At 47.8% G+C, this 14,440-nt stretch overlaps 1 protein-coding gene across 5 annotated transcripts in view; it reads right to left on the bottom strand.

Annotated features, from left to right (window-relative positions):
- The window catches only part of ADAMTS9 (ADAM metallopeptidase with thrombospondin type 1 motif 9), a 166,309-nt gene that overhangs the window by 13,446 nt on the left and 138,423 nt on the right, over positions 1 to 14,440 (bottom strand). For 3 of the 5 annotated variants that reach the window (XM_082726988.1, XM_082726987.1, XM_082726984.1), the window contains 5 exons: positions 14,286 to 14,380; positions 14,073 to 14,167; positions 13,847 to 13,980; positions 11,579 to 11,670; positions 6,576 to 6,680 (listed from right to left, as the gene is read on the bottom strand). In XM_082726988.1, the coding sequence (XP_082583114.1) occupies positions 6,576 to 6,680; positions 11,579 to 11,670; positions 13,847 to 13,980; positions 14,073 to 14,167; positions 14,286 to 14,380 (521 nt within the window). Of the gene's footprint in view, positions 1 to 5,511; positions 5,761 to 5,837; positions 6,055 to 6,575; positions 6,681 to 11,578; positions 11,671 to 13,846; positions 13,981 to 14,072; positions 14,168 to 14,285; positions 14,381 to 14,440 lie in introns of those variants that run through there. The other 2 variants (XM_082726986.1, XM_082726985.1) reach the window with 2 other exon arrangements.

Here is a 14,440-nt window from a genome sequence, read left to right as displayed (position 1 = left end):
CTAGGTCTCCAGGACCCAACAGTGTATGGCTCAGAGTAATACTAAATGCACATTTGTTAAATGAATGAATAAATGAGTGAATAGGAGGCTGAAGCTGATGTACACACTTCCTTTTTGACCTGCAATTCAGACTGCTTGGCTAATTCCAGCACACTAATTCATTCCCTAACACTTGACCATGCATCGGAAAACTCCTTAATTGTAACAGGGTAGCTCACTGTGTAAATTTACCATGTCATATTAGCCACCCTCCATCCCTCCATTCCTGCACAATGTTTGGCATCTTAGATGTTTCACATTTTCCACTGTTGGGAGCAATATTGTGATGAACTCTATTTGTGCCTGCATTCCAGGATATCTTTGGGCTACATTCCCAGAACTGGGACAAGGTTGTGAAGATTTGCTTCCTATGGTCAAGCTCCGAAAGTCTCTTGCAAACCATTTCATTTAAAAAGCAAGCCAAGCAAGCAAGCAAGCAAGCTTTGCCAATTTAACAAATAAAGAGAACAAAATAGTTTCTCTTTGAAAAATTCACTTCCCCTTGATTATGAGTGTTAGTGAGATGGAAGACTGATTTCTAAGACCCTAACTGGTCCTGCGTTTAGGGGTTCATATTAGTTCTGGAGCCGGTCTGATACCGCCAACCAGATCTGATGCCAGATCATCCTTCTAGCTAGCTCCAGCCTTCTACCTTCTAGAAGGTTCTAGCTAGGAACCTTCTCCACAGGCTGAAGCCCTGGTCTGCAGGCCTGGAGAATCCTGATGTGCTGGAATGTCTTCTGTCTCATCCAAGCTCATGCTTTATCCACACTCTCTCGTGCCCCAGCAGTGCGCAGAACCAGGGTCAGACTGACTGGCCTGTACTGCATTTTATTTTATTTATTTTTAAAAGATTTTATTTATTTATTTGACAGACAGAGATCACAAGTAGGCAGAGAGGCAGGCAGAGAGAGAGGAAGGGAAGCAGGCTCCCTGCTGAGCAGAGCCCGATATGGGGCTTGATCCCAGGACCCTGGGATCATGACCTGAGCCGAAGGCAGAGGCATTAACCCACTGAGCCACCCAGGCACCCCTGTACTGCGTTTTAAAACAAACTCTCTATGCCTTGATTTCCTGGCACATCTGTAAAATGGGGATAATATTTGTCTCACTTCAAAGGTTTGGGGGAAATGCAAGAATGTACATAAAGTACTTAGCTGACTACTTGGCCAAATGTACGTGCTCAAAAAATATTAGCTATTATTATCATAAAAGTTTTTATGTGTGAATCTCCATCATAGTCTGCTCTCATGGAGATGAGGAAAAGTCTGGGTACGTATAAAGTTGCTGATAATGGCTTTGCAACGTTCCTGCTATTTCACTAATTGGGACTCTGCTAATGTGATTTAGATAAAGTCTGAGCGAAAACTCATCATTTTTACTACAGAGTACAAAGAAAAAAAAACCCACTAAGAAAATGATTAGCATAGACACAATTGTCATGGAAACGGTGGCTATTTTAGAGAAAAAGGTGTATTTCCCAGCATCTTAGTAGTACCCACTCACATACAATGAAACACTAATTATAAATCATTTTTATTTCTTCATTAGAGCAAGCCCTCTAAAAAGCTCTTTCAAATGAATATTTTCCTAGCTTGGTTTGAGCTATTACATATAATTAAAATGAGTAACTATCTGTTCCATTATGAATAGTTTATATTTCATACTTTTCACTGTATTTTCTGGTTTTCTCAGTCAATATAAATAGGGGAAGTAGGCTCATGTGATTTAGAAAAGTCAGCACATCTTTGTTTGAGGTGTGTTTATGTATATTTCTTTGGAGTGTGCTGGTGGTGAGCTGCCCAAAAAACACAGGAGATTATCGATTGATTGATCGATATATACGCATAGGTATACATAGAGTCACACAGATGTGAATATATACATTGCCTAACATTTATTTATTTTTATTGTTATTATTTTTTAAAGATTTCATTTATTTATTTGACAGAGACACAGCGAGAGAGGGAACACAAGCAGGGGAGTGGGAGAGAGAGGAGAAGCCAGCTTCCGGCTGAGCAGGGAGCCTGATGCGGGGCTCCATCCCAGGACCCTGGGATCATGACCCGAGCTGAAGGCAGACAACAAAGGACTGAGCCACCCGGGTGCCCCCACTGCCTAACATTTAGAATATATTTAAACATTGGGTGCTTGGACGGCTCAGTTGGTTAAGCATTTGCCTTCGGCTCATATCATGATCCTGGAGTCCTGGGATGGAGTCTGACACTGGGCTCCCTGCGCAGGTCTGCTTCTCTCTCTGCCCTCACCCTGCTCTTGTGCTCTCTCTCTCTCTCACTCTCTCCCTCTCAAATAAATAAAGTCTTAAAAAAAAAAAAAAGAATATATTTAAACATCGAACTTCTGTGGGAAGAAGAAAAACACACATCTGTAAAATTTCGTTTTTCTCTACTGGCCTATAGTATGATTTTTATACTTGTGGATAGCTGGATTTTCATAAGTGAGTTGTGGGTTAGGAGGCAGCCCACGGTAGCTGACTGAGAACCGATTCGGTCCCATGTATACACATGCACCCCGCCCCCCACCCCACTTTTATCTCATGTTACCTTAACTCCACTGGTTGTGAAAGAGCTAAAAGATATAAATTGAGTCCATCTCCTCTATGACAATACAGAGTTCATTTTTAATTTCAAAGCCATTCCTCAATCTTCAACACTTCTCCCAGAATAAGGAATGTGGTTCGGGCCTTGGGCCAGGCAGCCAAGGCCTCAGAAACATGGGCCCCTCGTTCCTTGTGGACCCCACAACTTCCCCAGCCATGCAAAGTAGCACAGAGACTCAGGGGGTACCTCTTCCATGTGGCCTGAAGTGAACCTCCCCCTCACTCCCTCGGCTCTCAAGACTGTTCCAGAACTTCCTCCAAGACAGAGGGTCGGAGAACAGCTCGGAAACAGGACCTGTGGATGGGGCTAAGGGCCCTTTCATATCCTGGGCGCGTTCTTGAGTTGAGGGTGCGTGGAATGTCACTGGCAGAAGAGCTCGCTTGGTGTTTCAGCATGGTCTCTCCCGTCTCACATCCAGGGCATGCTCCCCTTTCCGTCTGTCTGTCTGTCCCTCACCCACAAGCAGAGTAGAAACTCACGAGTTCCTGAGCACAGGAGGGGAAGGTAAAGCAGCCCTAGGCTGAGGGGTGTCCCACCAGCCTCATTCTCAGCTGGGGTGGGGGGCCACAGGGACAGAAAGTCCATGGTGCTCTGGGTGCCAGCCAGGTCCAGACTCAGCCCCCCCACTCAGGCCACTGTTCCCTGTCCTTCCACTTTTCCACCTCAAGCAAGCCTACTTCCTCTGTCACCTTGGCCAGCTTCTTAAACCTGACTGCAAGCCTCAGGGCAGGGAAGTGGGATAACACTGAGAGCGAACACCTATTGTGGGCATGCTGTTTGCCCCGGGACATCAGGACAACTTTTGGACCCTATTTCCTGTAGGCCTTAGAAGAACCCAACGATGATCCTCATTTTATAGATGATGAAACCACTCCCCACCCCACCCCCCCTTGCTCAAGAGCTAGTAAGTGAGGGAACAGGCAACCCTACTTGGGGGGGGGTCTGCGAGCTGAACCTCCATTCTCTGCACCCACCGGGAGCTCTCATTTCAGCACCAGGGGCTGCCGGCTGGCACTCGGGCCTGGGATCCCTGGGCCAAAGCGACATCATGGGCTTACCCTCACCCACCTTCTAAAATTTCTTTTCCAGATAGGATGAGAAAGCTGGGGAAAATGGGGTTTAATGCATGCCATTTGCCCAGTAAGTGTTGCTATTTTAATCATAAAAGTAATCATTCATATTAGTTTAAAATAGGAGAAGTATCTTTCCAGGACACCTGGGGAGCCCCCAGTGAACCTGACAATGAGACTTATTTTTACTGGTTCTTCCTCCTGATGATGAGATAGTGGTTCTGGCAATTCAATTTTCTCCTGGTTGTGATTAGAGTTTCCCCACAGTTCTGCTTGGGGAAAACATTTTATTGCCAACCAGGTTTGGAGAATTGAGATTTTCACTATGTCCTTTTCCCTGTAGCTTCCAGTAGAAAAGGGAAAAAAAGTAAGGAGTGATGATTTGAGGCCAAATCAGAGCAGGGCCGTTTGGATAGGAGAGGACTGGCTAGCCACAGAGGACCAAGGCCTCAGTGCCTTGGGGACACGGTGGCAGGTAATGGTGAGAGCAGGACCTTATCCAGTTTGGCAAACTATGTTCCATTACACGGAATACTGGTTATTCAGGGAAATTAAAAGGTCCAACTTTGAAGGGAAGGATTTGGGGTTGATTTAACCAGTCAGTGGTCCTCAAAATGTGATCCTAGACCAGGGACATCAGCACTACCCAGGAAATTGTTGGAAATGTACATTTTGAGACCCTCCTGAGGCTGGCTGTGGTTTTCTTGCATTTGTTTTGGGAGGGAGAGGCAGAAGGAAAGGGAGAGAGAGAATCCCAAGCAGGCTGCATGCCCAGTGCAGAGCCAGATGTGGGGTTCGAACTCACCACCCTGGAGGTCATGACCTGAGCCCCTCAGGCACCTGAGGCTGGCTGTGTCCTGCAGCTGATGCAGCTGATGAATGTCACAGGTGATGCGGATACACACTTGGGTTCCAGAACCACTGATTGAGGGGAACACTGGTTTGACATTTCTCAGGGCTGCCGAAGGCTATGGATGACTCTGACCTGGCTCCCGGGATTCATAAAGAGTGCTGGACAGACCCTGTCAAACCGACTCCCTGTAGCAAAGGCTAACTTCCCTCCCAAGCTTGGGAACGGGCCAACAGATCTTTGCAGGATGGAGACCACTCTCTCCAGCAGGTGGCGCTCCCTGCCGTAATAATTTTTAGTTTCTGGATGAAAAGAGCCATGTTGATCATGGGCTAACAGGACTGAAACTTATGTTACATAGTTTACAAGGATGGTTTCCTATGGAATCATGCCTCAAGTCTGACCATTTTGGACAGTTAAGTTTTCTGCTCCTCTGAGCGAATGCTCCATAATATATGGACCCTGAGGGGTAGCGGCAGGGGAAGAACATTATAATTTGGGAGCACCCACTAAAGCACGTGTGTGGTCAGCTATCTTTACTCCTTTCAGTGAAAAGGAAAACATTTAATGATTTATGAGCAATCAAATTGGCCAGTTAGTGAATTAGATATGAGGGGCTGATTGGCTTAGAGGAAAAAAGGGAGTAAGATGGTTTTTTTCATAGACAAATTTATCCCTGACAGCGAAAAAAATGGGCATGGGAAACTCTGGGATTTCCACGGGAAGTCGCAAGTGGCTGTTTCTTCCTGGGGGGAGCAGCTTGAATTTCATTTTTATATTCCGATTTTGATAAGGTTTAGCTAATAAAAATACAGGACACCAAGTCAGACGTAAATTTCAAAGAAATATTTTTTTAGAAGAAATACATCCCATGCAATGTTTAAGACAAGCTTACAGTTTAAAAAAAAATGTTGCTTGTTTATTTCAAATTCCAATTTACCTGGGTATCCTGCATTTGAGCTGGCAGCCTACTTTGGAACGGTACCTGCTTTTCCAGTCCTCGTCCTGTTTTCTTCCTCCCCTCCCACACTTCTAAGGAGACCCCGGGGGGCGTGGTTGAAGAAGGACTTGGGACCAGGGGTCATACTCTGGTAAATTTCCCATTTGTCCACAGGTCAGGTTCCTATCCCAGGGCCTCAGAGGGAAGGTTGATGAACAGGCAGCAATTTCTGCCCTGGCCCTACAAGAGAATCGTCCAGGGAGTTTAAAATTCTAACCCTGCCTCTGAGGTTCCCATTTGGTGAGTCAGGCTGGGGCGGGGGTGGGGGGGGGTGGGGCTGGGGAACATGCATTTTAAGCTTTCTCAGGTGATTCTAAGAAACAGCGCTGAGACACAGTTGCGGAGACCAGTGCTTCTCAAGCCGTGCTGTGCTAATGATCTACCTGCCGACCTTGTTCAGCGGCAGATCCTGCCTGAGAAGCTCTGGGGCCCCAGAAACTGCCTTTGCAATGAGCCTCCGGTGATGCTGGTGCTCTGTTTGGACCACAAGCAGCAAGATTTCAGAGCATGAAAAGCTGGTTAGTGTGGAACCCCTGAGTGTTTCCCTAACTCTCCAGAAAAATCACCTGGTAAGCTATCCCTTTCTTCCAGTCTCTTTTGTATTTCGAGTTTTCTCAAAACAACAAGAAACATCTTTTTCTTTAAGTTCACAGAAGGAATCTCATGCTGGCTAACTCAAAGGGTCTGGGCCACACACTCTTAAAAGGTTTCTTCCTGCTTTCAGCTTCCTGGTTAAGCATCCTCTAATTATCTGGATGGTTCACAGGTTTGCGACTCAGGGAAGAATTCACCAGAAGGGAAGCAAGGCTCTTTCTGATACACTCACTTATCCATGCTTCACCTTCAATTTATTTCCTACATTCTCATTCTGACACTTCGCATAACGGTTTGAGGAAATGCGAAAGCACATTCATTCCTTTAGCACCACCACACAGACGAACACGGAAGAAGGAAAGAGAAAACAAAACCCATCCGAAGCCACTAGGTAACCTTACCGGAGACTTCTTGATGTCGGAGACAGCGTAATTCCCTTGTGATATCCATCTGGCTGATTCGGTTAAAGACAGGCCGGTTCCGTAAAGGTTGATGCTAAAACGACCCTGGAAGAAATGGCCAATGAAAGAGATTTTTAGTCCACGTGATGTCCTGAGCAAAGGCTACACAATAAGAGGGAACTTGGGAAGGAGGACATTAATCAATTACGATAGACACTAATTAATGAGGGTTTTTTTTGGAGGGAGGGGAGGAGGTCTGGGCCAGGCACTTTACATGCATCATCTCATGCATCCTCCTAAGAGCACTATGAAGCGGTTCTCTTCACAGAAGGGGAAACTGAGGCCCGGCGGAGGTGATTAACTTCTGCAGGATACAGTGAGAGTCCAACTCACATTTTCCTGACTTCAAAGTCCTTGCTCTCAACCAGCATCATTCTTCCTCCCTAACACAGCAATCCTGATGTTGCTTACAATTATCAGATTCCTTCAGGAACAAAATGCCACAGTGTAATTTTTCTAACAAGATCTTGCTGCCAAAGCTTCCTGGGCTGCAGCTCCCCGCCGTGGCGGAGCTCTCTGCGTACTAAACGCAGCGGGGCGGGACTTCAAAGGAGAGGCGCGTTCTTCGGAATCGCCAGCAGAGGGCGCATGCGCCCCATTCTACACGTCTTACCGCCGAGCCTCCGCTTCCACGCCCGGATCCCGGATTCCAACCAGCTCCAGGATTCCTTTCAAAACGGAGTGGCGGGGGGGGGGGGGGGGGGGGGGGGGGGGGGCGACCTCAGGGGTTCTAGACTCATTTCTTAGGAGCCGCTGCAGCAGAGCTTCTTTCTTGCTTTCCCCATCTATCTGTTTCTCTCTTTAAAAAAATGACTCCACAGAAGCACTTGATATCATTTGTCCAGGCTTCCTGCCCCACAAGGAGTATTTTCAGAATTTAAAATGTTCTGCACCAACAGGCTCACGGTGAACGCTTCCTCACTCCCTCTCTGAACCTTGCCCAATCCTGTCAAAGCAGTCTTTACTAAAGACAGGGGGAGGAGGGCCGTGAGGTGGAGACTCCCAGCCTGCCAGAGCTAAGAGTAAAAACTCGGTTCTTTCCTCCCCGGGGAGGAACTCTGGTACAGAGGGGTTTTTTTTGTTGTTGTTGTTTTTGTTTTGTTTTTGTTTTTTCTTCAGTATCTCAGAACTCAGTTTGTCCATCTGTAACATGGAAGGTAATAACAGTACCTGCCTCAGAGTACTGCAGGGAGGATTAAGTGAAATTAACCAAGCAGCACCTGGCTGGTAGCCAGGAGATACTCAAAAATACCGGTAGCCTCTGTTTTTTGTGTTGGTTGTCTGCCTCCAGTAGAACAGTGAGCTTAGCGAGGGGAGGGCCTTGGTATTGCTTTATTTCCATCAGTAATGGTTTCTAACACATGACCAGGCACTTGGTAGATTCTTAATAAATATCCCACCCTGGCTTGTCCTCTCTGACGACCCAGACTAGGCATACTCCGCGGGTTTCTTTTCCATTATTAGTACCATTCATATTTACAGAGTTTAGCAGAGTTTAGAAACCCCTTTGACAGCTTAGATTCCACGTCTATAACATGGGGACAGATAAGACTCCAACTCACAGAAGTGATGTGGGGGATTAGTCTGGTCTAACTTAGTGGCTCTCAACAGGGGACGATCTTGCCCCCAGATATCTGCAATATCTAGCGATATTTTTGGTTGTCCTAACGGGCAGCTTGTGTGTGTGTCTTGCTAAATGTCCTGCAGTGCACAGCACGGTCCCCACAACTGAGAATGACCCAGCCCCAAACATCAATAGTGCTGAGGTTGAGAAACTCTGGTGTTGAGGATGAATTTTTCCTAGGACCCAGACTCCTCTACTTTTAACGTGACCTGGGGTGAACAGTTTCCCTTTCCTGAATCCATCTGTAAAATGGGTTAGTAACATCTAACCTGCAAATAGGAGGGAATTATAAGGTATAATGCACCTAAAACCTAACTCATAACCTGGCAGAGAGTAGGTGATATCTCAGAAACACTCTGGAAATTATTTTATGACCGTACTCTACATATGCCAGCAGCGGCTCTGTCAAAGAGCCTCAACAGGGGTCCACAATTGTGGCCACGTGGAAGCACAAAACCCTCCTTGCCGGGCCTCCCCAGACATGGGCTTCTCCGAGTGGCACCAGCCCCTCCCTGTCCCACCGAGCCACTCTTCATCTCACTCTGCTACCTGCCTTGAGGTGGGTATTCACACTTGTTCATAACATCCAGCCCACATCACTGCCCAGGATCCCTCTCTCTCCCCATCCCCATCCTGCCTCCCATGCTGACAGCCACCCTACTCCCACCCTGCAGGAGAAGGTAGACTGCATCCACTTCCACCTCAGGGTTCTTGGAAGGTCCAGGCTGCTGACCTGGCTTCTAGCCCAAGAACCCCCCCAGTTGCCCTCGGGTCAAGGATCTGAGCTCACACCCTATGCATAGCTAGGTAGACCTGCTGTCTCAGTGCAGGCCATACACCTCACGGAACAGGAGGTCTTCCTCCTCACTTTCTTCCCACCCTCCCCAGGACCTCCATCTTCTGCTGATAAGGACCACCTTAAGTTGGGAGCCACCAAGAAGTAAAGACTTACTGCCCTCTTAGCTCCAGGCAATACATCTTTGCCCCTCATCTGCAAGGGGTAGAAGGCCCTAGAGGGATAGCTACTACTTCCTGTTGCTCATTTAAGAGAATAAAAGTAATTCGGAGTTATGCACACGCCAGAGGGTCCAGAGAGATTTGCAGAAGATGTGCCTGAGACAAACAGAGGTTTTGCTCTTTGTTGGGACAGAAGGGAAGGCTGCAAAGTCTTTCATGCAAGCCATGTCAGGCGGACACGTCAGCCAGTATGGGTTTGCACTCAGACACACTTGAGATCGAGTCCGGCCTCTAGTGAGCACCAGCTGTGTTGGGGCAAGCTACCCAACCTTTTGGTGGCTCAATTTTCTCATCTGTAAGGGGGGGCGGTGCTTCTCACAAGTTGCTGTGGGGATTATATGCTGCCGTGACTTAGAAATGCTGGATGAAGCCTACAATCCAGGAAACCCTCAATAAATGAGACCAATACCGGCATCAACCACGATAATGCCACATCCCCAGTGATCAGAATAGAAAACCACATTCTGGCTGCATTTTGAGTTGGGGGCTCACGGCAAACCAGCTCTTACTGCTACACAGATCCCCAAAGCAACATTGTGCACAGGGAGGAAGAAGCAGAGTGGCAAGCAAAACGTCCCTCTATTCTGACTTGTGTGCAATCATTAGGTCCCCGGAAAAGCCATCTGCCCCAAAGCACCTCGCACAGACCTTTCCCCAGAAAACCGATCTGCAACACTCACGGCTTGAATTCTCAAAATGCCCGATGTGGTTTGAAGATTGGGCTAAGAAAAATACAAATTAGCTTCTCACTAGCCTTTGGGTTTTCTCATTTAGCAACTGCTTGGGGGCTGGATTTAGCAAATCAATAAGTTCATTTGTCTCTGAATTATGAAAAGAAATGAATGCAAATTACCTTTCATTTACTTAAACTTCCCCCAAAGATGCAGGCGCAGAGAAGCAAGAAAATCCTCCGACTTTTGAAAGAGGCAGGACAGGGCTCCTGTATTAGCTGTTAAAATGCTAACCCATACCAATGGGGTGTTTGAAGTCATCAGCTGCTCTAAAGAAACAGCACTTCAAAAGTTTTCAATTCCTGGGTAATAGAGGAGAGGCCCTCTTTTACCATTATGCCCTTTGTTTATTTTTTTTCTCCCCGAGAGCTTCCTTTTCACTTCTCTAAAATGTTTAGCATTGCTTTCTGAAGCTGGGGGCTGAGAAAACACTTCGTTAAAAGAAAATTCAGATGTGTTTGTCTTTGGATGGTCTCTGTGGTTGGGCGTACATCCATCCTGGGGAGGCAGTGCCTGGGATTCCAAATGCATCTCCCAGTCCCAGTCGCCAGACTTTTGAAGGCCTGTCGGCAAAGTGGGAAATTCCTGACCCACAGTTTAGCAACAGCCTTGTGAAGACCCCAGAGCAAGAACCAGAGCAAGAACAGGGGCCAAGTTCTCCTGCCCAATTCCTTATCCCTTCTCAGGGCAGAAGCTTCTTGCAACGATTGGTGCCTGCTTTGCCAATTTGGCAGTGGGCTGATTATAATGCCAGCAGGTTTCAAAAGGCAAGTTAAAACTCGCCAGGCCTCTAAAGAGGCAAGAAAGCGTGGAAGTATAGTTGGGCAATGCCCCGGCCGTTCAGTGGCTCTACTGAGGAGGGAATCCAGTAGGCGATGATACGTTTGCACTTCTTTGCCTGAATTACGATACATTTTATACATCTGAGGTAGTGATAAGAATTTTTCTGTATCATGCAATGTTGAGAATTCTTAATGGCTGACCCTGGCGTGTGAGCTCCATTTAGTGACATCACCACCGGCTTGAAATCAGTTACTGGAGTGGGGTCGGGTGGGGGTGGGGAAGGAGACTATTTACACCTTGGAACTGGGCAAAGGCTATGAAGCAGGCTTTTCAGTTTCAAGAGCCAGTTAGGGAACAAAGCAGCACGCCACTGACTGCATAATATTCATGTCATTAACTGTCATCATTTGTTTAAGCAAGACCCCTGCCATCCGGCCTCTCGCTTACTTCTTCTTCTTCTTCTTCTTCTTTTTTTTTTTACTACTACTCCTACTATTTTTATTTTTATTTTTATTTTTTACTACTGTGATAGGTACTGATAGGTGCTGATTACTACTATGATTTTGCTGAATGCAGAAGTTTGGGGGTGTAGCTCTGATCGGTTCCTTGGGAAACACTAGGAATTACAGGATTATAGCTCCAAGCACTGCTGAGACTCTCTCTGGAGGCAGGCGGGCACAGGACCCTTCCCAGGGTATCTCTCTGTACTCCCAGCAGCCATCGCAGCCAAGGGTCCCTGGGGGCAGGGCGGGATGTGGGTCCCTGGTCAGGGGAGCCCCAGCACGTACCTGCGGGCACTTGGCAGCACTGTAGCAGTCCCCAGCTGTGGCAAAAGGGACAGGGTGCCCTTCGCTCGTCCTGGCAAACTGTAAGTCAGTGGCTGTGGCGTTTCGGAGAAAGGGAGAGGAGAAGGACAAAAAGGTACAGAAGGGACAGGACGGTCGCAGGGAGGCAGAAGGGAAGGCGTGTAGCAAGAGGAAGAGTAAGAGGGAGGAGGAGAGGGGGGAAAAAACAATCCAAAGTATCATTAGTGACCAAATGAATCCAGATGGGCACTTGCTTTTTCCCCATTATATCTGTGATTCCAAGAGCCTCATTCCCTGGGCTTCATCTGCACAATCTCTTCACAATATGGAGGTCAAAAAGGGGGGTTTAAGGTGACTTTGGAATCGGTTCTCCTATACCTACATATGTGAATTACCTCCATTAAATGTGGTGTCCTCGGTTGTCCTGAACACCACCTCTCAGGCTTAAAGGACAGGAGGAAATAAGCCACAAGAACATTTCCAACTACTTAGGAGTTCTTCCCCGAGGCTTCTTCTGTCCTCTCATGGCCTATGCACTATTATTGCCAAAATGTGCAGCCATTAGAACCCACATCTTGAAAGTATTAATGGCAGTTTCTCAAGTTTGGGGCTCGCTTGTAGTTTAAAAAAATAAAAAGCCAATTAAAAACAAGGCTTGTGTTTTTAACCCTCTTTAGAGCTCCCAAGAGCAGCTCTACAAATGGGGACCACAGATCAGGCGGAGTTAAGTGGGAATCGCCCAAAAGTTGTTGCTTGTGGAACGGGAGGCACAAGGCAGCTTTTTACCTTCCTGCCTAGCCTTTCGGGAACAGCAAAAGGCCTTAATCTTCCTGCAGTCGCTCCAGTGGGAGGGAAATCTGAGTTCTCCATCCTGCAGGGAAAGGGGCCCTTGCGGCTTCAGGGCAGAGAAGCCCTGGGTCTTAACTGTCTTAACTGGAGTGTTTTTCCTGAGCTTGAAAACTGCAGACTCTCTGCCTTTAGCCCGCATCAGGCTGGCTGAAGGCAATAGAAGTATCTGGGTACAAATCAAATTTAATCTCTCTCAAGAGGAGGGCAATGCAATACTATGGGAGCCATGTTAATGAGGAAAAATTAATTATTCATGATTTCTGTTTTTCCTCTATTCAAGGGAACATGCTTGGATAGCTTAGCTGTCTTTAATCATACCTAGGATTAATGTCCCTAAAAAAATGCAGTGCGCGCTAGGGTAACGATTCAGCTCATATGGAGGCTAGTTTAAAAAGGTAAGTCTTGGGGCGCCCGGGTGGCTCAGTGGGTTGGGCCTCTGCCCTTGGCTCCAATCCTGATCTCAGGGTCCTGGGATCGAACCCCACATCAGGCTCTCTGCTCAGCTTCCACCTGCCCTTTGCCTGCTTCCCTGCCTATTTGTGATCTCTGTCAAATAAATAAATAAAATCTTAAAATATAAATAAATAAATAAGTCTGGGGACGCCTGGGTGGCTCAGTCAGTTAAATGTCTGCCTTGGGCTCAGGGCCTTAGGATGGAGTCCTGCATCAAGTTCCTTGCTCAGCCGGGAGCCTGTTTCTCCCTCTGCCTGCTGCTCCCCCTGGTTGTGCTCTCTCTCTTCCTGACAAATAAATAAAATCTTTAAAATAGATATGCTGAAAAAAGGTAAGTCTGTGCGCCATTTTTCTTCCATAAGCCGACAATCAGATAAAATTTGGCATAAGCCCTGCTCCTGCGTATGCTCTGCAAGGGGGAGCCGCGTAGGAGACAGATGACTGCACACAAGTCTCTTAGCTTCGAGGTTTGTATCTGTTCTTTCTTCTCCTTTAAAAACATTTTTCACCCTTTCCTTCCTGACACTGATACCCTGCGCCCTGCTATTAGGGGACCTTCAGTTCTGGGTTCAGAGTCCCGTTTTGGGGGGTGCTTCCCTGTCTCCCCGCAGTGCACTAGCTCCCTTCAGAGACCTACACCTCCTCCATTCATTCATCACCCCCCCCCCCCACCCTCCCTCCCCGGCCTCCCAGTGTGGCGTAGCTCCGCCCCTTGAGAGCAAGCAGTCTCTTTCCAGGGACTGGCCGCAGGGCAGGGAACCAAAAGGGGCAAGCCCCGCCCCCACGCAGCTGGGACCGGGGCTGCCATCGCCAGGCCCCAGCAGCTCATCCTGCTCCCCTTGGCATCTCAGCGCCTGGTCCCTAGCCAGTGAGCAGTGTGCAGCTTGCTCTCTGAAGGGACAGACTCACGAACACATTCCCTCCCCCGTGACGCTCCATGGCCCTTACTGATGATCTGCATCGTCGTCAAGTCTATCCTGATTTTCTGGAAGCTGGAAAACCCAGCCGCTGTGTAGTCCTTCCGACACTGGCAGTCGTCCCGTCGGCTCCCGTTGTACGGACACTCGGTGGGGTTGTGCAACCTGCATTACAGGGAGAATGTTCTGGTGAGGATGGGGCGGTCTTTCCGGGGGTCTGCAGGCGTCCGGGCTCTTCTGAGCCCGAGCATTCCTACCTATGCCCGTACACCTCGGAGAAATTCTCTGAGTCGGTGTGCACCAGCGTGACGTACTCTTTGGGGTGGTCCGACTGCATCCCTGCACAGAAGATCTGAAAGACCAGAAATAACGGATTTAGAATGAACAGCGGCTCAGCAGCCAGATGATGAGGCCCGGGGCCACGCGCTCCCAGATCATTCTAGAAATAATGACTGGTGTCCAACGTTTACCTTCAGGAGCTTTCCCTTGATGAGCAGGAAATATTCACCATCTTTATTGGTTCCTTCCAGTCTCTTTACCTCCTTGCAGTTTTGGGGTAACTCACCTAGAAAACATGAAATGCAAAAATGGAGAGTGGTGCTCCAAGATGTCCACCGACGGTCTG

Source organism: Mustela nivalis (assembly GCF_964662115.1).
Source record: "Mustela nivalis genome assembly, chromosome: 1".
Lineage (NCBI taxonomy): Eukaryota > Metazoa > Chordata > Mammalia > Carnivora > Mustelidae > Mustela > Mustela nivalis.
This window is presented reverse-complemented; position numbering and strand designations above follow the sequence as displayed.